At 41.4% G+C, this 25,000-nt stretch overlaps 1 protein-coding gene across 2 annotated transcripts in view; it reads left to right on the forward strand.

Moving 5' to 3' along the window:
- Positions 1 to 20,510, forward strand: part of LOC115225797 (methylmalonic aciduria and homocystinuria type D homolog, mitochondrial) — an 82,869-nt gene extending 62,359 nt beyond the window's left edge. Inside the window, exons 1-8 of one of the 2 annotated variants that reach the window (XM_029796755.2) lie at positions 4,071 to 4,207; positions 7,937 to 7,984; positions 9,913 to 10,018; positions 13,422 to 13,630; positions 14,813 to 14,900; positions 16,629 to 16,765; positions 18,565 to 18,651; positions 19,836 to 20,510. In XM_029796755.2, the coding sequence (XP_029652615.1) occupies positions 7,976 to 7,984; positions 9,913 to 10,018; positions 13,422 to 13,630; positions 14,813 to 14,900; positions 16,629 to 16,765; positions 18,565 to 18,651; positions 19,836 to 20,054 (855 nt within the window). In that variant the 5' untranslated portion in view covers positions 4,071 to 4,207; positions 7,937 to 7,975 and the 3' untranslated portion in view covers positions 20,055 to 20,510. Of the gene's footprint in view, positions 1 to 4,070; positions 4,208 to 7,936; positions 7,985 to 9,912; positions 10,019 to 13,421; positions 13,631 to 14,812; positions 14,901 to 16,628; positions 16,766 to 18,564; positions 18,652 to 19,835 lie in introns of those variants that run through there. The other variant, XM_036514745.1, reaches the window with a different exon arrangement.
- Positions 20,511 to 25,000: the final 4,490 nt, after the last annotated feature.

A 25,000-nucleotide genomic window follows, 5' to 3' on the forward strand; every position in this document is an offset into this window, starting at 1 on the left:
ATGCCAGCGTCACCTTGACTGGTCCCTGTGCCAGTGGCACGTTAAAAGCACCAACTGATCGTGGCCGCTGCCAAATTCTTGTGGCACGTAAAAAGCACCCACTACACTCACGGAGTGCTTGGCGTTAGGAAGGGCATCCAGCTGTAGAAACATTGCCAGATCAGACTGGGCCTGGCGCAGCCTCCTGGCTTCCCAGACCCCGGTCAAACCGTCCAACCCATGCTAGCATGGAAAGCGGACGTTAAACGATGATGAAGCAAGGATAATTGCATTCTCTCTCTCTCCTCCCCTCTCTCCATGCTTATTTAGTTTTAGTCTAATAATCAAATAATTATGTCACAATCTGTGAACCATAATAATTTTGTTTGAAATTGGGTTGGGCAGCTCTGGTTTCACTGCATGTCTGAAATCAAGGTTGAGCCAATTAAATCTTCACGGGATCAATAACCGAAGAGACATTGGCATTGAGGAAGCGTCAATTTTAAAAAATAAAATATTTTTATTAATTTTGTTTGTTTTTTTAAATTCAAAATACACTTAAGTTTCTTAATGGCAATTGCTAGTGCTTTCCACATTTCTCCAAGCTGGTATCTGACTGGTTTAAAAACTGAAGCAGTTTCTAGGAGACAATTGGAAGAGGTTAAAAGATAAACCACTGAGTATATATATATACATGAGAGGCGCAATGGCCTAGTGGTTAGGGCAGCGGACTCACGGTCGCAGGATCGCGGTTTCAATTCTCAGACCGGGCGTTGTGTGTGTTTATTGAGCGAAAACACCTAAAAGCTCTACGAGGCTCCGGCAGGGGGTGGTGATCCCTGCTGTACTCTTTCACCACAATGGCGGTGCCCCAGCATGGCCACAGCTCAAGAGCTGAAACTGGAAAAACAAAAACAAAACAAACAAATACATATATATATATACATACATACACACACATATATATATATATATATGCACACACATGACAGGCTTCATTCAGTTTCCATCTACTAAATCCACTCACAAGTCTTTGGTCACCCTGAGACTATAGTAGAAAACACTTGCCCGAGTTGCCACGCGGTGGGACTGAACCTGAAACCGTGTGGCTGGGAAGCAAGCTTCTTTCCACACAGCCAGGCCTGCACCTGTTGTGTGTGTGTGTGTTTTTCCCCACACCACTGCTTGAAAACCAGTGTCATTTTGTTTACAGCCCCATAACTTAGCAGTTCAGTAAAAGAGTCCTGTGGAATATACACCAAGCTTGAAAAGAAAAAAGTTTTGGGGTCGATTCATTTAACTAAAAACCCTTCAAGGTGGTGCCCCAGCATGGCTGCACTCTACACACACACACACACTCACTCACACACATACACATGCATGCACACACACACACAGAGTAACAGTGATAACTGTTACTTCTAATCTCTCAAACGTTGATTTTTTTTTTAAAATGTCTCCTAGATGTAATCGCCTGCTCTTATGAACCGTACCATAAGCCAAAATGAAAAACTCTATCATCCAGCGTACAGTGTTTAAAAACCTGATGGCTAACATTATTGATAGGATATCTAATCTCTCTTCTCCTAAAGAAATATCTGTTATGGTAGCTCCTACTATAATCATACCCTAGCTAATGCGGCTTCAAAGATAAGATATATTACAACCCTTCAAGTAAAATTATTAATCTTAATAATGGACATAAAAAAAATAATATGTCCTCCACCACTTCCTCCCGAATTGTTAAAACTAGTGCAGGCAAGAAATTTCTGTGTCTTTTTCAATAAGCATTTGAGTCAATCTTGCTAAAACCAAAGTCCCAATAAGTAGGAAGGCAGACAAACCACAAATCCCTTCAGGTAGATGGCCCTGCTCGATCTGTAGAAAAGGCGTAGATAGAAACTCGATAAGATGTAGCCAGTGTAAGCTATGGGCACATAAGAGGGGCGGCAATGTCAAAGGAAGGCTAACTAGGAAGATAGTTTTTGTATGTGGCAAATGCTCTGGAGCAATAAACACTGAAAATGTGCAGAGAACAACTTCTACCACATTCCAGGGAGAAAAACTAGAAGTAGTTGATAGCTTCCGTTACCTAGGTGACTAAGTCAGTAGCGGGGCAGGATGCTCTGAAAGAATAGCTGCTAGAATAAGAATAGCTCCTTCAGAGAGCTCCTACCTCTGCTGGTGACAAAGGGCTCTCGCTCAGAGTAAAAGGTAGACTGTATGATGCATGTGTACGAACAGCCATGCTACATGGCAGTGAAACATGGGCTGTGACTGCTGAGGACATGTGTAAGCTTGCAAGGAATGAAGCTAATATGCTCCGCTGAATGTGTAATGTCAGTGTGCATACTCGACAGAGTGTAAGTGCCTTGAGAGAAAAGTTGGACCTAAGAAGCATCAGATGTGGTACATGAAAAACATTTGAGCAAAAGAGTTGCAGCAAAATTTGTTCCTTGCTTGCTCACAGAAGATCAAAAAGCAATCACAACTGAACGCATGTCATGAACTGAAAGAGCAGTTAAAAGTTGACCTGGACCTTTTTTCGAAGGTCGTAAAAAGCACCATCCGATCGTGGCTGTTTGCCAGCCTCGTCTGGCCTCCGTGCCGGTGGCACGTAAAAAGCACCCACTACACTCTCGGAGTGGTTGGCGTTAGGAAGGGCATCCAGCTGTAGAAACACTGCCAGATCAAACTGGTGCCTGGTGCAGCCTTCTGGCTTCCCAGACCCCAGTTGAACCGTCCAACCCATGCTTGCATGGAAAACGGACGTTAAACGATGATGATGATGATGACCACTGGTGCTATGGAAATTGTCGATGTGGAAGAGATGAAGAAAAAACAACGGAGGCGCTAGAAGGCATCATTTTTATTCATCTCTCATTGGATGGAGTACAGTTTTTGCTTCGTTCCTACGGGAACCGATCTAAGGGCGATAACTTCATATCGCCTAATAGTATCGTTGCACAGTAGAGTTTCGTTTTGGGATTTTTCTTTTACAACACTAACTGACCAGGACAGCTTCCTGCCGCTGGTTGTAGAGAGGTTGTGTGCCTCTGACAAGTCATGTATACCGCTAAGAGCTTTACAGATGCTAAACCAATGGGCACTCTCTGACCGGTCTTAACAAACACCATTCTAAGTGGTTAGGGCAGCGGACTCGCGGTCGTAGGATCGCGGTTTCGATTCCCAGACCGGGCGTTGTGAGTGTTTATTGAGCGAAAACACCCAAAGCTCCACGAGGCTCCGGCAGGGGATGGTGGCGATCCCTGCTGTACTCTTTCACCACAACTTTCTCTCACTCTTACTTCCTGTTTCTGTTGTACCTGTATTTTCAAAGGGGTCAGCCTTGTCACTCTCTGTGTCACGCTGAATATCCCCAAGAACTACATTAAGGGTACACGTGTCTGTGGAGTGCTCAGCCACTTACACGTTAATTTCACGAGCAGGCTGTTCCGTTGATCGGATCAACCGGAACCCTCGTCGTCGTAACCGACGGAGTGCTTCCACATATACACACACACAAATATATATACAAATATATTAATGCTAAACTTTTTTTTAAAGTACCGGCATATATAATTTCTTATTCTGTTTTACTATATTTAATAAACTACATCGAGCAACAACAATAATATCGGATCTTTTCGGTTTGACCCGCAGTTTTTTCTAGCGGTGTCATATGAAATTGTCACCCATAATTATGACCCTAGTATCGATCTATTGCATTTCAATCTGTTTTAGGGTTAGGGGAGGGGGAAGGGGAAGGGTATCTTTTTTTCTTCACAAATGTAAATAAACCCAATCTGTTTCTTAAACGAAGGACATATTCATACGGCACAGAATGTTGGTTTTTTTTTTACCTCAATGGACGTCATTGATTGGTTGAAATTGCAGAAATTGATGCAAAAGAACAATAAATATCTTACAAACTATAGAATTTTCTCAATAAAGCCAAGAGAAAAAGATGTTTTATAAAACACATTCTACCAGTATACGAAGTTTAAAAGTGTTTAGTTACGTGGAAATTATTTTTAAAAAACTGCCGTTCAAACCGAAAAAATCCCGAACAACAACAACAATAAATAATAATTTATATACATTTAACATTAAATTGTATTTAACCCCGTTTCTAATTAAATCTAAATAACCCTAATTAGAGGGCAGTGCCCGATTTGCAGCGTCTGCCGTAAACCGAGTCTCAGTTTCATTTTGTTCCTTAACAGAGGTTAGTCGTTTTGTCCTTTTTGCCTTTCTAAAAAAATATCTTATGTGACATTAAAATGCTTCTTAGTTGTAAAAAAATTAATGGTAGTCATAATTTGACGGTTACGTGTATATTGATGTTTAAACATTATTTTTCTTTTGTGTTTATTTAATCCACAATCACAATAGTCACAGCGGAATGATTTGTTATATAATATGTCGCAATACAAACTATCTCTTTCTATCTCTTTCTCGCATACACACACACATATATATGAACGTATTTAATATATATATCTATAAACAAGTTTGTATATTTATAAACATATTTATATATTTGTAAACACGTTTTATATATATATACACATACACAAACACATAGATATATATATATATATATATATATACACATCTATATATATATATACATATATATTCAAATACATACATATATATATATATATACATATATATACAAATACATATATATACATATATATATACACAAATACATATATATACAAATACATATATATACATATATATATATATACAAATACATATATATACATATACATACATATATATACATATATGTACAAATACATATATATACATATATATATACAAATACATATATATATACATACATATATATATATACATATACATACATATACATATATACACACACACACACACACATATATATATATACATATATATATATACATATATACATATATATATACATTGAACATGTAAACACGCGTGTCTGTGTGGTCGCCGTGTATGTGTATATATGTAGTTTATTTGTGTAGGTATGTGGCAATTATCCCTTCCTTTCTGTCAATTAGTTTAATGTGCCTGAAATTCTAAAGTATAAACACAAAACACCATGTTTATTGATGTTTATCAAAACACCGCAGTACATGTTTAAATATCTCCTATTTATTTACATAAAAGGAGACAAATTCCAGAATACATCGACCGGACGAACAATATATAACGATAATACGACGATTAAGTTTCTTTATTGGCCACACAGGGCTGCACACAGATGGGACAAGTTACAAGGTAGAGCTTTTCTTTTGCAGGATGAAAAAAACCCAAAAGAAACAAAAAAAAAGGTGGCGTAGGTTTTCGATCAAAAGGGATCGTAAAGGGGGGTGGGGGAAGAACAAAAAAAATTTTAAAAAGACGATTAAAAAGTTCAAAGAATATTACTCGAGTTTCACATATCAGGAGTCTTAACCCTAGTTATTCTTTTCTACTCTAGGCACAAGGGCCGAAATTTTGGGGTAAGGGGCCAGTCGATTAGATCGACCCCACTATGCAGCTGATACTTAATTTATCGACCCCGAAAGGATGAAAGGCAAAGTCGACCTCGGCGGAATTTGAACCCGGCTTGCTTGCGTTATGCAAGCTCGCCACCTTCTTAACCATAGTTATTAATAATAAAATAATTATTAAATAGACACAAGCTTGAAGCTTGCTTTGCAAACATTTCGTTTCACGTTCAATCCCTCTGTGTTTCACCTCGGGCAACTTTACTATAGTTTTTGAATCGTCATGGTCTTGTATGTGGATTTGGGAGACGCTAACTGAAAGGACCCGTTATGTTCTGAGTTCAAATTCCGCCGAGGTCGACTTTGCCTTTCATCCTTCGGGGTTGTTCGGTTAATGATAAATTAAGACAGTTACGCCGGGAAAATCCCACTGGAGTAGATGTAATCGACTTAATACCTATGTCTGTCCTTGTTTGTCTCCTCTATGTTTAGCCCCTTGTGGGTAATAAAGAAATAGGTATTTCGTCTGCTATTACGTTCTGAGTTCAAATTCCGCCGAGGTCGTCTTTGCCTTTCATCCTTTCGGGGTCGATAAATTAAGTACCAGTTACACACTGGGGTAGATGTAATCGACTTTAATACCTATGTCTGTCCTTGTTTGTCCCCTCTATGTTTAGCCCCTTGTGGGTAATAAAGAAATAGGTATTTCGTCTGCTATTACGTTCTGAGTTCAAATTCCGCCGAGGTCGACTTTGTCTTTCGTCCTTTCGGGGTCGATAAATTAAGTACCAGTTACTCACTGGGGTCGATGTAATCGATTTAATACCTATGTCTGTCCTTGTTCGTCCCCTCTATGTTTAGCCCCTTGCGGGTAATAAAGAAATAGGTAACTGAAAGGACCCCATCGTCTGTGTGTGTGATCCCATCCCGCACACTGAACAACCTGTTTTCGTTTGTTTATATTTCCTTAAACTAGGAGTTTGGCAAAAAGAGGGCAACAGAGTAAGTACCAGGCTTAGAAATACTGAATACTGCGGTCGATTTGTTCGACTAAACCCTTCATTGTAGTGTCCTAGCATGGCTGAAAACAATAGTTAAAGATAACTAACTCTATGGTATCACTAGTCATGTTAGCACGTCGGGCGAAATGCTTTGCGGTATTTCGTCTGCCGTTACGTTCTGTGTTCAAATTTCGCCGAGGTCGACTGTGCCTTTCATCCTTTCGGGGTCGATTAAATAAGTACCAGTTACGCACTGGGGTCGATATAATCGACTTAATCTTGTCTGTCCTTGTTTGTCCTCTCTGTGCTTAGCCCCTTGTGGGTAGTAAAGAAATAGGTATCACTAGTCAATGAGGGAACCTGCAAGTGATTTGTTTGAAATCCTAGAAACAGCAGCCAGATCTTTCTCAAATCACAGCCCGAAATTATTATATGCCTGAATATACCGTAATGCAAAACTTTCTTTGATAACTCGTAACCGACATGGGGCTAAGCGGCAGCAACAATTTCATCATCCCAGATCTTATAGTTTTAATAGTGAAACTGTCTGCGATATCTTCACATTTGAAATTATAAACTATTTAAAATATGCTTATTTTGGTCTTTAAACCACAAAAAGTGGTTGCAATGAATCCACTCACATGGCTCTGGGTTTGCATGATACCTTGGAAATGTCTTCTATATTAGGCCTAGGTTCATATGCATGCGTGTATGTATGTGGTGGCACTCCGTCGGTTACGACGATGAGGGTTCCTGGTGATCCGATCGATAGAACATCCTGCTCGTGAAATTAACGTGCAAGTGGCTGAGCTCTCCACAGACACATGTACCCTTAACGTAGTTTTCGGGGGAGATTCAGCGTGACACAGAGTGTGATAAGGTTGGCCCTTTGAAATACAGGTACAACAGAAACAGGAAGAGAGAGAGAGAGAGAAAGTTGTGGTGAAAGAGTACAGCAGGGTTCGCCACCACCCCCTGCCGGAGCCTCGTGGAGCTTTAGGCGTTTACGCTCAATAAACACTCACAACGCCCGGTCTGGGAATCGAAACCGCGATCCAATGACCGTGAATCCGCTGCCCTAACCACTGGGTCATTGCGCCTCCACGTATGTATGTGCGTGTGTATATGTATGTGTGTGTACATATATATAGATGCAGCACGAAGTTTTGTCAGTGAACAGGTCGCGGTCTCAAAGGGGACAAACACAGACACACAAATATACACAGACCTACATACATACATATATATATATATATATATACGACGGGCTTCTTTCAGTTTCCGTCTACCAAATCTACTCAAGGCTTTGGTCGGCCCGAGGTCATAGTAGAAGACACTTGCCCAAGGTGCCACGCAGTGGGACTGAACCCAGAACTATGTGGTTCGTAAGCAAGCTACTTACCACACAGCCACTCCTGCGCCTAATGGTAATGATTTTTCTTTTTCCTTTTTGTTTTTTAGCCAAGTTCTTTCCATAACGCAGAATATCCTCCAGGAACCATGAGTAAGGTAGGTTAATAAGGAACTCTGTTTATATTTATTTATTTCCTGTTTTGGTCTAATGAAGAATTAAAGGCTACTTGAGTGCTGTTGTATGGAATGAGATGCAAACTTTGGAACTAATAGTATGGTAGACCAGAACTCAGAAAAATACTTTCGTTTCTTCCTTTTTGTTAAAGCAATTTTTTTTTTATTCCCTTTGCATCATGACAAACATACTTTCTGAGAGTCAGAGTGAATTTAAGTGGCACTCTATCGGTTACGACGATGAGTGTTCCAGTTGATCCGATCAATGGAACAGCCTGCTCATGAAATTAATGTGCAAGTGGCTGAGTATTCCACAGACACGTGTGCCCTTAATGTAGTTCTCAGGGAGATTCAGCATGACAGTGTGTGACAAGGCTGGCCCTTTGAAATACAAGTACAAGAGAAACAGGAAGGAAGAGTGTGAGAAAGTTGTGGTAAATGCGTATAGCACTGTGACCGACCAGACTATCAGATGTTGCTACACATCGCTGGTCACAATGCGCTTCGCATTGTTTTAGTCTTCAAATGACGCCACCCCGCTGGCTAAGCGAGCAGGCCAATAGAAGAAAGAGTGAAAGAAAGTTGTGGTGAAAGAGTACAGCAGGGTTCGCCATCACCCCTTGCCGGAGCCTCATGGAGCTTTAAGTGTTTTTGCTCAATAAACACTCACAACGCCCGGTCTGGGAATCAAAACCGTGATCCTAAGACCACGAGTTTGCTGCCCTAACCACTGGGCCATTGCGCATCCACAAGAGTGAATTTACTGTGTTATTATACACAGACATGGCTGTGTGATAAGAAGTTTGCTTCCTAATCACATGGCCCTGGGTTCAATTCTAGTGTGTAGAACCTTGGGCAAGTATCTTCTTCTACTGTAACCCTGGCCCAATTAAAGCCTAGTGAGTGTAGATTTGGTAGATGGAAATTGAATGAATGCTTGTAGTATTTCATCATCATCATCATTTAATCTCCATGACTTGGATGGTTTGACAGTGTCTGATGTGTTCAAGGACTGCATTGAGTTTCAATGTCTGCTTTGGCATAGTATTTTAGGGCTGGATGCCCTTCCTAATACCATGATCATTACCAGCATCGCTTTACTGGCACTCGTGCAGGTGGCACGTGAAAAAAAAACACTATTTGAGTGTGGCTGTTGCCAGTACCGCCTGACTGACCCCATGCTGGTGGCACGTAAAAGCACCCACTACACTCTCGGAGTGGTTGGCGTTAGGAAGGGCATCCAGCTGTAGAAACTCTGCCAGATCAAGATTGGAGCCTGGTGCAGCCATCTAGTTTGCCAGTCCTCAGTCAAATCCATGCTAGCATGGAAAGCAGATGTACATCAATGGAAATTGTAGTTGTGATACCAGTGCCGGTGCCACGTAAGAGAACCATCCGAACATGGCCGTTGCCAGCGCCGCCCCGACTGGCCTCCGTGCCGGTGGCACGTAAAAAGCACCATCCAATCGTGACCATTGCCAACCCCGCCTGGCCTCCATGCCGGTGGAACATAAAAAGCACCATCCGATCGTGGCCGTTGCCAGCCTCGTCTGGCACCTGTGCCGGCGGCACGTAAAAAGCACCCACTACACTTGCGGAGTGGTTGGTGTTACGAAGGGCGTCCAGCTGTAGAAACACTGCCAGATCAGACTGGAGCCTGGTGCAGCCTCCTGGCTTCCCAGACCCCGGTCGAACCGTCCAACCCATGCTAGCATGGAAAACAGACATTAAACAATGATGATGATGATGATGATGAAGGTAGGCAAAGTGTTAAGGAAGGTGATGTCTTCTGATGAGGAAAAACAACAGTGGTCAGATATTCATGTTTGAGTGAGTATGCCAGAAATTGATAATGAATAGACCCATTTTGCTAATTTTTCTTGTTTGTCATCTTTTCCAATTGTTTCCAGATGAATTTTTCTCAATTAAGGAGAACCAGGTTTGATGAACTTGTGAACCACTTCCGACAGTTTTATTATAAACCCTTGGAACAACATACAAAGACAGCTAGCTCAGGTACGTCTCTTCTTTCTTTCTTTCTTTCTTTCTTTCTTTCTTTCTTTCTTTCTTTCTCTTCTTTCTTTCTTTCTTTCTTTCTTCTCTTTCTTTCTTTCTTTCTCTTTCTTTCTTTCTTTCTCTTTCTTTCTCTTTCTTTCTCTTTCTTTCTTTCTTTCTTTCTTTCTTTATCATCATTGTTTAACATCTGTTTTCCATGCTGGCATGGGTTGGATGGTTTAGGTGTTTTCGCTCAATAAACACTCACAACGCCTAGTCTGGGAATCGAAACCGCAATCCCACAACCACGAATCCGCTGCCCTAACAACTGGGCTATTGCGCTTCAACTGAGAATTATAATGGTTAGTGATAATTGGGATGTGTGATGGTGGTGGTGGTGTTGGGGAGTGATTGATATCAACTACTCTTCAAGCCTCTTCTCCTTATCTCCTCAAAGACATACAGCACCTCGAAAGAGTCCAGAGGCTGGCTACCCGCATGGTTCATGGTCTCAAAAATTTGTCCTACGAAGAAAGGCTGAGGACGCTCGACCTTTATTCTCTTGAAAAACGCCGCCGCCGTGGTGATCTCATTCTCGCCCACAACATCATAAGCGGGAAGTGTAACCTCTCGAAAGAGCTGTTCTTCACTCCTGCTCCGGAGCGTCGGCTGCGGGGTCATTCCGAAAAGCTCTACCTGCGACGATTTCATCTCAATCGAAGGAGAGGAGCTTTCTCCGTCCAGGTTGCGGATCCGTGGAAAAAGCTGCCAGACGAGATGGTGAAGATGCCGACAACCACTTTGTTCAAAGCCTCCCTGGACCTCAAGTGGCCTGAACTCTTTACATGAACACCACCCTGTACTTAACTCCATGTCCCCCTACATGGCCTTGCTATTTGCTTTTGAGCCAAATTAACTAACTAACTAACTAACTAACTTTGAAATCATCATCATCATCATTAACGTCACCTTTCTATGCTTGCATGGGTCAGATGGTAATTGTTGAGGCAGATTTTCTAATGCCAGACAACCTTTCTGTCACCGACCTTCTGTTTCTAAGCAAAATAGTTTCCCATGACCAGACGTGTTTTCCATGAAGAACTGAAAACGGCCGACACAACTTGTATGAAGGTGGTGTTCATTTATATCAATTGCCCGGTGTCAGGACAAAAGAAACACCAACACAGACATTCATACATGTGCACTCATGCACATGCTGAGATGCATACGCTTTACTCTCTTTTACTCGTTTCAGTCATGTGATTGTGGCCATGCTGGAGCACCACCTTTAGTCGAGCAAATCGACCCCAGGACTTATTCTTTGTAATCCTAGCACTTATTCCATCAGTCTCTTTTGCCAAACCGCTAAGTTACAGGGACGTAAACATACCAGCATCGGTTGTCAAGCGATGGTGGGGGGGACAAACTCAGACACACAAACATACACACACATACATATGTATATATACATATATATGATGGGCTTCTTTCAGTTTCTGTCTACCAAATCCACTCACAAGGCTTTGGTCGGCCTGAGGCTATAGTAGAAGACACTTGCCCAAGGTGCCACATAGTGGGACTGAACCCGGAACCATGTGGTTGGTAAGCAAGCTACTTACCACACAGCCACTCTTACATATATAATATGTATGTGTGCCAGTGCCTTGTAAAAAAACACTCATGCCAGAGCCACATAAGAGCCCTCATGCTGGTGACACATTAAAAGCACACTGCACCCACTGTAAAGTGGTTGGTAGTAGGAAGTACAGTAGAAACCAAGCTAAATCAGACTAGAACTTGGGGCTGCTTCCTGGTTTGCCAGCTCTGATAAAACCGTCCAATTTATGCCAGCATGGAAAACAGACATTAAAGGAGGAGGCGACGGCGGTGGCGTTCTACTTTTGAATTCGTTATCCTAAATCCACTCATAAGGCCTTGGTTGCCCTAGGGCTATCTTAAAAAACACTAGGCCAAATCTCAACATGGTGTGGCTGAGCCTGAAATCACATATAGCGGGAAAGCAAACTTTTGAAGCACATAGATTTGCCTGTGCCCATATATATATATATATATATATATATATATGTCCGAGTCAGACGCCATGATAGATTGTTAGCCACTACACACATTTTTTTTTTCTCCCCTTGTTTCTCTCCTTGTTTTTTCTGTGTTCCTTTCTGTAGAAGAGCGTAGGCTCGAAACGTAAAAGACTTTTTCTATTCCTGAGCGTTATACTAATACATCTGTTTGTTTTGTACACCACCTGTCTTCGTCTTTTGTTTTTTTTTCGTAAACTTTCCCTATTTATATATATACATATATATATATGCATGACAGTGTTATATCCGCCTGACTGGCGTCTGTGTCGGTGACACGTAAAAAGCACCAACCGATCGTGGCCGTTTGCCAGCCTCCTCTGGCCCCTGTGCCGGTGGCACGTAAAAAGCACCCAATACACTCACTGAGTAGTTGGCATTAGGAAGGGCATTCAGTTGTAGAAACAGGGCCAGCCTTGTCACATTCTGTGTCACGCTGAATCTCCTTGCGAACTACGTTAAGGGTACACGTGTCTGTGGAATGCTCAGCCACATGCACGTTAATTTCATGGGCAAGCTGTTCCGTTGATCGTATCAGCTGTGACCCTTCTCATCGTAACCAACGGAGTGCTCTTATATATTGTTTCCTTCTTGGGACACAAAACTCTACTTGTGAAGACCTGTTGAGGCAAGTGAGAATCAGAATCAAAATCGAAATTGATCAACATCAATGGAAATTGTAGCTGTGATACCAGTGTCGGAGGCACGTAAAAAGCACCATCCAGTCGTGGCCGTTGCCAGCCTCACCTGGCCCCCATGCCAGTGACACATAAAAAGCACCATCCGATCGTGGCCGTTGCCAGTCTCGCCTGGCCCCCGTGCTGGTGGCACATAAAAAGCACCATCCGACCGTGGCCATTTGCCAGTCCCATCTGGCACGTAAAAAGCACCCACTACACTCACGGAGTGGTTGGCGTTAGGAAGGGCATCCAGCCGTAGAAACATTGCCAGATCAGACTGGGCCTGGTGCAGCCTTCTGGCTTCCCAGACCCCAGTTGAACCGTCCAACCCATGCTAGCATGGAAAGCGGACACTAAATGATGATGATGATGCATATATGACACATGAAGGTGTGTGGCTTAGGGTATTTGTCTCGAGGTCACAAGTTTGATTCCACACACGCACACACAACAGGCTTCCACAGTTTCCCAAATTCACTCACGTGGCATTGGTCGTCCTTGTGTCATAGAAGACACTTGCCCAAGGTGCCCTGCAGTGAGACCGAATCTGGAACCACGTGGTTGGGAAGCAAACTTGTTAACCAAACGCTACGCCTGGGTCGGGGTGTGGTTTTTCTTTTGTAATTTGTTGTATTTTTTGTGTTTCAGGTTTAAAACAGTTTAACTGGACGGATCCAAATAATGGCATTTATCCAATTAATAGATCGTTTCCTTTGCCTGGTAACACTGGACTCTCGGAAAGTTATTTAAAGAAGTTTAATAATGCCGTAGCTGCCACTATTACTACTACTACTCCAGCCCCCGTGACAAATGCTTCAAGTGTCCCTCGAACAGTTATAACGGAATACAAGTATCTGGTAAGAGTTATTGTTTCTTCCCTTCTGTTCTCTTTTTACCTGGTTTTCTTTAGTGTGGCGTTTGCCAGCCTCGCCTGGCCCCCGTGCCGGTGGTACATAAAAAGCACCATCCGATCGTGGCCGTTGCCAGCGCCGCCCTGACTAGCCTCCATGCCGGTGGCACGTAAAAAGCACCATCCGATCGTGGCTGTTGCCAGCCTCGCCTGGACCCCATGCCGGTGGCGCGTAAAAAGCACCATCCGATCGTGGCTGTTGCCAGCCTCGCCTGGACCCCATGCCGGTGGCACGTAAAAAGCACCATCCGATCGTGGCTGTTGCCAGCCTCGCCTGGACCCCATGCTGGTGGCACGTAAAAAGCACCATCCGATCGTGGCCATTGCCAGCGCCGCCCTAACTAGCCTCCATGCCGGTGGCACGTAAAAAGCACCATCCGATCGTGGCTGTTGCCAGCCCCGTCTGGCAGCTGTGCCGGTGGCACATAAAAAGCACCCACTACACTCACGGAGTGGTTGGCGTTAGGAAGGGCATCCAGCCGTAGAAACATTACCAGATCAGACTGGAGCCTGGTGCAGCCTTCTGGCTTCCCAGACCCCAGTTGAACCGTCCAACCCATGCCAGCATGGAAAGCGGACACTAAACGATGATGATGATGATGATGGCTCTGGGAGTTAAGACGTTTGCTTCCTAACCACACGGTTTCATGTTCAGTCCTACTGTATGGCACCTTGGGCACATGTCTTCTACTATAGACCCAGGCTTGTGAGTGAAAGCATGTGCATAAGTGTGTAGCTCTGTGTGTGTGTGTGGCTTAATGGTTAGGGTATTAGCTCGTGATTGTAAGGCCGTGAGTTCAATTCCCAGTGACACATTGTGTCCTTGAGCAAGGGGCTTTATTTCACATTGCTCCAGTCCACTCAGCTGGAAAACGTGAGTTATACCCGTAATCCGAAGGGCCAGTCCTTTCACATTCTTATTTCTTTATTTCCCACAAGGGGCTAAACAAGGAGGGGACAAACAAGGACAGACAAAGGGATTAAGTCGATGCATGATTAATTCAAAACAATGGAAATAATTAAGCGTTGTATTTAATAAAGGAATTTAAATTTAAATCCTAAAGGATTAATGGAAGTCCATATTTATTGACTTCTATTTTCATTTTTATTCTTATTTTCTGCTTCACAGAAGGAAGACACTGGGCGTGCTGCGGGTTTCCAAGACAGCGACATTTTAGAATGTATTGTTCAGTCATGTCCGGAAACATTGAAAAAATGTAAGGAAGACATTCGTTAATTATTGGAACCCATAACTGTTTTCTTCTTTCTTGTTTTGTTTCATTGGAGCTGGCGGTGTTTTTCCTTATGTTCACAAAAAATTTCAAGTAATACAAATCATTTTCATTCTTCATTATCTTCCTCCAGCCATGCTCTCTCCCCTCTGTTGTACTCCATCCTTAGAACCACCTCCATTCCTCATTATCTTCCTCCAGCCATGCTCTCTCCCCTCTGTTGTACTCCATCCTTAGAACCACCTCCATTCCTCATTATCTTCCTTCAGCCATGCTCTCTCCCCTCTGTTGTACTCCATCCTTAGAACCACCTCCATTCCTCATTATCTTCCTGCAACCATGCTCTCTCCCCTCTGCTTTACTCCATCCTTAGAACCACCTCCATTCCTCATTATCTTCCTTCAGCCATGCTCTCTCCCCTCTGTTATACTCCATCCTTAGAACCACCTCCATTCCTCATTATCTTCCTTCAGCCATGCTCTCTTCCCCTCTGTTATACTCCATCCTTAGAACCACCTCCATTCCTCATTATCTTCCTCCAGCCATGCTCTCTCCCCTCTGTTGTACTCCATCCTTAGAACCACTCCCATTCCTTATTATCTTCCTCCAGCCATGCTCTCTCCCCTCTGTTGTACTCCATCCTTAGAACCACCTCCATTCCTCATTATCTTCCTCCAGCCATGCTCTCTCCCCTCTGTTGTACTCCATTCCTCATTATCTTCCTGCAACCATGCTCTCTCCCCTCTGTTGTACTCCATCCTTAGAACCACCTCCATTCCTCATTATCTTCCTCCAGCCATGCTCTTTCCTCTATTCTACATTATCCTCTTCCAGCCATGGCCTCTCCTCTCTGCTACACTCCATCCTTAACACCTCTTTCATTTGCTATCGCTCCCAGTCTCCTCACCACCTCCACTGAGCCTCTTCTATATCCCACATTTATTTCAGTCACCTCTATCACATCCAGGTATCTCATCTCTCCTCATAATCTAATGAAATTTTCCCCACTGTCAGCCTTGCCCGCTAATCCACTATATCACTTCACCTATATTTACCGCCCCCCACTGTACTTCGAGGGTTATGTTGTGACAGATATCCACCACCATCTCTCCCTCTCTCTCCATCTTTATCTTTCTATTTTAACCCTTTCGTTACCAACCCGGCTGAAACCACCTGGCTCTGTAGTACAAATGTTTTGTTTTCATAAGTTTTGAATTAAAATCTTCCTCCAAACCTTAGTCACAATTTATGTTCCTAACACTAGCTGAATGATAACTAAGTTATTTTACTAAATTCTTTGTTATATTTAAAATTAATTGAAAGAAACACAGAGCATCTCAACAGAAATATGTTAACAAAAGGGTTAACAAATGATTAATTTAACCCTTTTGATACCAACCTGGCTGAAACCGCCTCTGGCTCTGTAGTACAATTGTCTTGTTTTCAAAAGTTTTAAATTAAAATTTTCCACCAAACCTTAGTCACAATTTATGTTCCTAACACTAGCTGAATGGTAACTAAGTTATTTTACTAAATTCTTTGTTATATCTAAAATAATTGAGAGAAACACAGAGCATCTCAAAATAAATACAGTGAAATAAATGCTTGTCAAGTACTTTGATCAATGCAAACGACTTAGTCCCCTCTTGCGCCTCCATGGAAATAATCTGCTGTCCCTGGACTGAAATTTGCAAACATTATTTCTATTCGCAGCATTTAGTACACTTTTCCATGACCGGGACATTATGAAGGATAAATTCACCGTTATTACAATCAGCCAAAAGACAGAAAATGATATGGCAACCTTTAACATTAACGTCAAGAAGGAACGAGAGAGCCTCCATCAAAGTGTAAGTATACTAGGACCCATTGTGGGAGACACTGCTTTCTAGATGTCTCTTTAATCACCATTGTGTTTGAGTTTGAGTTTGCTTTCACACTCCACTCTCTTTCTCCTCAATTCTATCTCTCTCTCACTCAATTCTTCATTTCTCTGTCTCACTGTACACTCTCTCACTCAAATTTTTCTCTGTCACTCACACTCAATTCTCCCATTCTTTCCCTCATGCTTTCTCTCTCTCTCTCTCACTCAAATTTTTCTCTGTCACTCACACTCAATTCTCCCATTCTTTCCCTCATGCTTTCTCTCTCTCTCTCTCTCACTCAAATTTTTCTCTGTCACTCACACTCAATTCTCCCATTCTTTCCCTCATGCTTTCTCTCTCTCTCTCTCTCTCACTCAAATTTTTCTCTGTCACTCACACTCAATTCTCCCATTCTTTCCCTCATGCTTTCTCTCTCTCTCTCTCTCTCACTCAAATTTTTCTCTGTCACTCACACTCGATTCTCCTATTCTATCCCTCATGCTTTCTCTCTCTCTCTCTCACTCCAATTTTTCTCTTTCACTCACACTCGATTCTCCCATTCTTTCCCTCATGCTTTCTCTCTCTCTCTCTCACTCCAATTTTTCTCTGTCACTCACACTCGATTCTCCCATTCTTTCCCTCATGCTTTCTCTCTCTCTCTCCCTCAAATTTTTCTGTGTCACTCACACTCGATTCTCTTTTTCTCTCACTCTCGATTCTCTTTTTCTCTCACTCTCTCAACTCTCTCTCTCTCTCTCATTCAAATCTCCCTTTCTTTCCCTCTTTTCACTCAACTGTCTCTTACTATAGTAGAAGACACTTTCCCAAGGTGCCACGCAGTGGGACTGAACTCAGAGCCATGTGGCTTGTAAGCAAGCTACTTACCACACAGCCACATATATATATATATACTAGCAGTATCGCCTGGCGTTGCTCGGGTTTGTAAGGGAAATAACTATATAAGCATTTTTAGAGAGTTATAGCCAAAAAATAGCAAAAAATGCATTAAAAATGGAAAAGAAATGATGGTAAATTTTTTTTTAAATCGTTGACTCATCGTAGACATTTTTAGAGAGTTACTTCCCTTATATAATAACGAAAAAATGCATTAAAATGGAAAAAAATGATGGTAAATTTTTTTTAAAATCGTTGACTCATCGTAAACATATTTAGAGAGTTACTTCCCTTATATAATAACGAAATAAATTCATTAAAATGGAAAAAAATTATGGTAAATTTTTTTTTTAATTGTAGACTCATTGTAGACGCGCGCTAATACCCAGAAGGGCTCGATATGAATGACGACTATAAGATACCCGCTTTTGGTTAAACTGCACCGCAAAATGTGGGAGTAGTTAGGAATCTAAATCGTAGGAGACAGACACACAACTTCACTTTTATATATAAAGATATATACACATATACACGTGTGTGTGTGTGTCTTTCTGGTGCAGCCTCTCAGCTTATCAGCCCTGATCAAACTGTCCAACCCATACTAGCATGAACAACAGACATTAAATGAGATCATCATCATCATGATCTTTGTGTCTGTGTTTGTTCCCCCCCCCCCCCCACACACACACCACTTGACGACCGGTGCTGGTGTGTTTACGTCCCTGTAACTTAGCGGTTCAGCAAATGAAACCAATAGAATAAAGTACCAGGCTTTAAAAAAATAAGTGCCGGGCTCAGTACACTCAACTAAACAAGTCTTAATCCCTCTGTTTCACTCTTGCTTAACTCTCCCTCTCTCCTTCTTACTCCCTTATTTCTTTATATTTCAGTTCATGGAAGGAGCCAAAATAATTTCCGATTCTCTGAAGGAACTTGGCTTTTGGGCTGACTACCTCGATACATCAACTGGAAAACTTGTAAGTAGATTCCTCCGCCCAACCCCTCTCTCTTTTTCTGTCCCCTCCCTATTTTCAGCTCATGGGTTATGGGATTCCTCTTACCAACTATGTTCTGGTAGGGCAGCTTTATCGTTGTAATGCGTACCATCTAAGGGTCATCCCAGATGATAGAGAATGATGGTGATTATAATGGTAATGGGGGTGAGAGTGATGATAGTGGTAATGGTGAAGATGGTGGTGCTGCTAATGATGGTAATTCTCTCTCTCTTGACTCTTTTACTTGTTTCAGTCATTTGACTGCAGCCATGCTGGAGCACTGCCTTTAGTCAAGCAACTCGACCCCGGTACTTATTCTTTTTGTAAGCCCAGTACTTATTCTATTGGTCTCTTTTGCCGAACCGCTAAGTGACGGAGGAGACGTAAACACACCAGCATCGGTTGTCAAGCAATGCTAGGGGGACAAACACAGACACACAAACATACACACACACACATATATATATATATACATATATATGATTGGCTTCTTTCAGTTTCCGTCTACCAAATCCACTCACAAGGCTTTGGTCGGCCCAGGGCTATAGCAGAAGACACTTGCCCAAGGTGCCACGCAGTGGGACTGAACCCGGAACCATGTGGTTGGTAAGCAAGCTACTTACCACACAGCCACTCCTGCGCCTATGATAATGGTTGATGATTGTGGTAGTAGTGATGATGATGGTAGTGAGGACAGTGTTGGTGATGTTTATGATGATGATGGTAGTGATCTTTTATCTTTGTTTCACTCATTGGTCTGTGACCATGCTGGAGTACCACTTTGAAGGGTTTTAGTAAAAAAAATCGACCCCAGTTTGTGTTTTTTTTAAACCTGGTATTTTATTTATAAGTTTATTATGCCAAACTGTTGAGATGCAGGGATGCAAATAAACCAACTCCACTAGCACAGATGCCAGTCATCGAATTTGATTTCGATTTCACTTGCCTCAACATTTGCCTTATTCTTCATTTGTGATATGATCTCTGTATGATATTCCCAAAAGCCTCCTGAAACAGTTCATCTCTGTAGCTTGGAGTCTTCTTTCAATTTCTGCTGTTGGTGTCCAGGTTTCACAGATCAACACATTATCAAAACACACGTATAAACACACCTGTACATACCTATGTCTAATACACAGATTTCTGTTTTTTCATTTCTGTTACAGTTTGAATCCCCGCATCCACATGAGGTCATGTTGGAGACTGATGAACGGTATCGGTATCTGGGATTTGATATTGAAGACATAATCTGCTGTCATGTGATATCCCATCATAAATGGGGTACACATGCATACGTTGGGTGTCTCTTTACTAACCTCCCTCCTGATCACCCAGTGTTAAAAGACATGTGTCACAAGACAATAACAGGCAAAACTCGCTCTTAAAACAAGTTTCTACTAACAGTTACAAACTTTGTGTTTTATTATTATTATTATTATTATTATTATTATTATTATTATTATGAAGGTGGCAGGTTGACAGAATGGTCAGCATGATAGATAAGATGTTTAGTGACATTTCATCCGTCTTTACATCCTGGGTTCAAATACCACTGAGGTTGACTTTGCCTTTCATCCTTTCAGGGTAAATAAAATAAATAAGTACCAGTTGAGCACTGGGGGTCAATGTAATCAACTGCTCCCCCTTTTCAAAAATGTCTGATCTTGTGTCTCAATTCAAAAACCATAATTATTAATTATCTAAGCTATGTTTTCTTAGCGAAAACCCAACAAATCTAGCTTTGTTTGTGAAGCTACACAAATATTTTAAGGAATGTAATATTTAAAAGATATATTGTCTTTTAGTATTTGTGTGTAATAAAATAATTTAAATTGAATAAATTTGAATTTGTAGTTTTCTTCTACAGTCAATATATATATATATATATATATAATATTAGGGAGTATAACTCCAAACTTACAGGGAAAAATTCAATTTAGTATTCAATCAAATTTTACAATATAAATATATAAAATATAAATTAGAGATAAAACCACTATTATGTAATTCAAACAATGATAGACATAATCCAAAACATAAATAACAAATAAAATATATTTTTATAAAACATATAACCAGATCATAAAAAGTATAAAAATGAATAATCAATATATTATATTAAATTTAATCGAAAATCAATTTAAAATTATAGTCAATCTTCAGGTTAACAATAATAGTTAAATAAATAAGCAAATAGAGTTAAAAAATATTTATTAAAAAAATAAAATAAAATTTAATTCAAATTTAATTATAGCCATGAAGCATACATAGTTTTTTTACTTATTATATATTGATTATTCATTTTTAAACTTTTTGTGATCTAGTTATATGTTTTATAAAAATATATTTAGTTATTTATGTTTTGGTTTGTGTCTATCATTGTTTGAATTGCATAATAGTGGTTTTATCTCTAATTTATATTTTATATATATATATATATATATATATATATATGAATAAATGAAAGAATGGAGTTGAACGAAGATGTTAACAAAATTCCTTTACTCTCAACATATGTTTCGAAGACAGCATTTTTTCATTCCAAAGGAATAAAGGGTGCATTATGCAAACTTCTCATCATTGTTTGTCTTGTTGTCAAGAGAGGCTCCCTTTCTTTCCTGATGAGAAGATTGCATAATGCACCCTTTATTCCTTTGGAATGAGAACATGCTGTCTTTGAAACATATGTCGAGAGTAAAGGAATTTTGTTAACATCTTCGTTCGACTCCATTCTTTCATTTATTCATATACAACACCCAAATTTCTGCACATGAACCCGGAGTTTCTACCCTTGACAGGTCGCTTCAACCGTGTTTCTGACGTGAATTTGCTACCCAGGTTTCGGTTAAACGAATTTTCCATGCTGATGATAAACATATGATAATTCATTCACCTACTTAAATATATATATATATATATATATATATGTATTTTGGGATGGTTGTTTTAAAAAATTTTTGTCACATGAACACATGCACTATATATTTGTTCTTCACTCGTTTGTTACTCGTTTGTTACTTATTCTAACTCATGTCCATTGTCTGGAAATCTTTCATCACACATCTGTGACCTCTTCCGCAACACTTTCCATCCTCACGTGTGCTCTTGCGCTGCTTAATCCATTCGTATATATATATATATGGCCCAGTGGTTAGGGCAGCGGACTCACGGTCGCAGGATCGCGGTTTCGATTCCCAGACCGGGTGTTGTGAGTGTTTATTGAGCGAAAACACCTAAAAGCTCCACGAGGCTTCGGCAGGGGGTGGTGATCCCTGCTGTACTCTTTCGCCACTCTTTCTTCTGTTGGCCTGCTCGCTTAGCCAGTGGGGTGGCGTCATTTGAAGGCTAAAAACAATGCGAACGCATTGTGACCAGCGATGTGTAACAACATCTGATGGTCTGGTCGGTCACGAGATTTCACGATATATATATATATATATATATATATATATATAAACTGCACTGCTTAATCCATTCATAAATATATATTTATATGTACACTAGAAGTATTGCCCGGCTCGTGTGTTCTATGCACATGTGAATTAAGCTAAACTTGGATGAAGTTCAATCAAAATTCAGTTATTTTGGTTTTAAAATCAAGCATTTAATGCCCTCTACGGAGAGCTTGCTAGGGGTACTAGGTCTGTGGGTAGACCGATCTTACGTTACAAGGATGTTTGCAAAAGGGATATGAAGGCCTGCAACATCAATATTAGCGGTTGGGAGGCAGTTGCCGGCAACCGTGGAGAATGGCGACGTACAGTAAAAGAGGGAATACAAAGGAGTGACAGAGAGAGAGAGGAGAAATGGAAAGAAAGGAAGAGACGTAAACAAGAGACTATGGCACTACAACCAGCCAGGAACAGTCTTCGCTACATTTGCGGTACCTGCCAGAGGGAGTGTTTGTCCAGGATAGGACTACACAGCCACAGCAGGAAATGTATCAGGACATGAAATATAAAAGCCGGACTAGACTACTTCATGCGCAACTCCATTGTCTCCCGAGACAGAAAGGATGCCAATACAATACAATGCCCTCTATTTTTGCACTTATGTGTTCCATTTCCTCAATAGGAAGTACGTAGAAGCGTTTCATAAATTTTTGTTGATCAAATAATTGCATTGTTGAATTATTCTTTTAGATCAGTCTTTCTCATATCTCCATGGTTTCTCGTTGCCTGTTTCCCTTTGACTAAACATTTTTATATCTTACTTTCCCCTATCCCCTCACACCACTCTCACTCCCCTCGCTATCTTTTGTCATTCTATCACTCAGCCATTATTTCTTCCAAGGGAGGCTACTCCATAACATTGATAGTTTTTCTAGAGTTACCTCCTTCAATGCTCAAACTTTAATCTATGATCTATAAGGCCTAAACAAACACATTATCGATTTTTGCACTTGCGATATGAATTTTGGAACAGAAATAACGCAGTTCAATTTTCATTCGCCTAAACTTTAAGTGACCCATTTTTGGTGGTTCTACGATTTGTTAGCTAGGAGGAGATGTGCCGGGAAGTTAAACACACCGATACACACACAGACACACAAGTTGAGTTTTATATATATAGAAATATATATATATGCACACACACACACATATATATATTTATATATATATACTCTTACTTTTTACTCTTTTACTTGTTTCAGTCATTTGACTGCGGCCATGCTGGAGCACCGTCTTTAATCGAGCAACTCGACCCCGGGACTTATTCTTTTGTAAGCCCAGTACTTATTCTATCGGTCTCTTCTGCCGAACCGCTAAGTGACAGGGACATAAACACACCAGCATCGGTTGTCAAGCAATGCTAGGGGGACAAACACAGACACACATACATATATATACATATATACGACAGGCTTCTTTCAGTTTCCGTCTACCAAATTCACTCACAAGGCATTGGTCGGCCCGGGGCTATAGCAGAAGACACTTGCCCAAGATGCCACGCAGTGGGACTGAACCCGGAACCATGTGGTTGGTTAGCAAGCTACTTACCACACAGCCACTCCTGCTTACTGTATTCATTGTGTCCTCTCCCCCTCTACACCCAGATTCTCACCAGTCACAACATTTTCCACCTCCACTCTCTACTCGGGACTTCTTGGCAATACCCGCCATCATTCATCTCTCTCTCTTCCGTACTCTACCCTCCCATCTGTACTCTGATTCCTGTTCCTTGCAAGTACACCCCAGCACTAACTGCCTTCACTTTCCTGTTCTTCCTGTCTCCTTACTCTCTCTCTCTCTTTCCCTTGCTCTTCCTTCTGGCTGAGTAATCATGTATCTTCTCTACAGTAAACCTATTTCTGCCCTCATTCTAGATCACTCTCTCTTCCTCCTTCCTCTAGCTAGATAACCCTATATCTCCTTTGTGGAGGCGCAATGGCCCAGTGGTTAGGGCAGCGGACTCGCGGTCATAGGATCGCGGTTTCGATTCCCAGACCGGGCGTTGTGAGTGTTTATTGAGCGAAAACACCTAAAAGCTCCACGAGGCTCCGGCAGGGGATGGTGGTGATCCCTGCTGTACTCTTTCACCACAACTTTCTCTCACTCTTACTTCCTGTTTCTGTTGTACCTGTATTTCAAGGTGCCGGCCTTGTCACTCTCTGTGTCACGCTGAATATCCCCGAGAACTACGTTAAGGGTACACTTGTCTGTGGAGTACTCAGCCACTTACACGTTAATTTCACGAGCAGGCTGTTCCGTTGATTCGGATCAACCGAAACTCTCATCGTCATAACCAACGGAGTGCTTCCATATCTCCTTTACAGCAGCACACCTCTTTCTTGTTAACTTCTCCTCTCTCTCTAGGTAACCATGTCTCTCCTCATCAGCAGCACACCTGTTTCTGCCCTCATTCTTGTTAACCCACCCTCTTTGTCTCCCTCTCTCTACCTGGGTAACCATGTACCTCCTCTGCAACACATCTGTTTCTGTCTCACTGTCTCACTCTAACCTTTCATCTCTCTATATATAAACGGCAAAATGTCTGTCTGTCTGTGTATCTCTCTCTTTCTCTCTTTACTCTTTTTACCTGTTTCAGTCATTTGACTGTGGCCATGCTGGAGCACCACCTTTTAGTTGAGCAAATCGACCCCAGGACTTATTCTTTGTAAGCCTAGTACTTATTCTATCGGTCTCTTTTGCCGAACTGCTAAGTAACAGGGACATAAACACACCAGCATCGGTTGTCAAGCGATGTTGGGGGGACAAACACAGACACACACACACACACACACACACACACACACACATATATATATATATATATATATATATACATATATACGACAGGCTTCTTTCAGTTTCCGTCTACCAAATCCACT

Source organism: Octopus sinensis, linkage group LG28 (assembly GCF_006345805.1).
Source record: "Octopus sinensis linkage group LG28, ASM634580v1, whole genome shotgun sequence".
In the NCBI taxonomy this organism is placed as follows: Eukaryota; Metazoa; Mollusca; class Cephalopoda; order Octopoda; family Octopodidae; genus Octopus; species Octopus sinensis.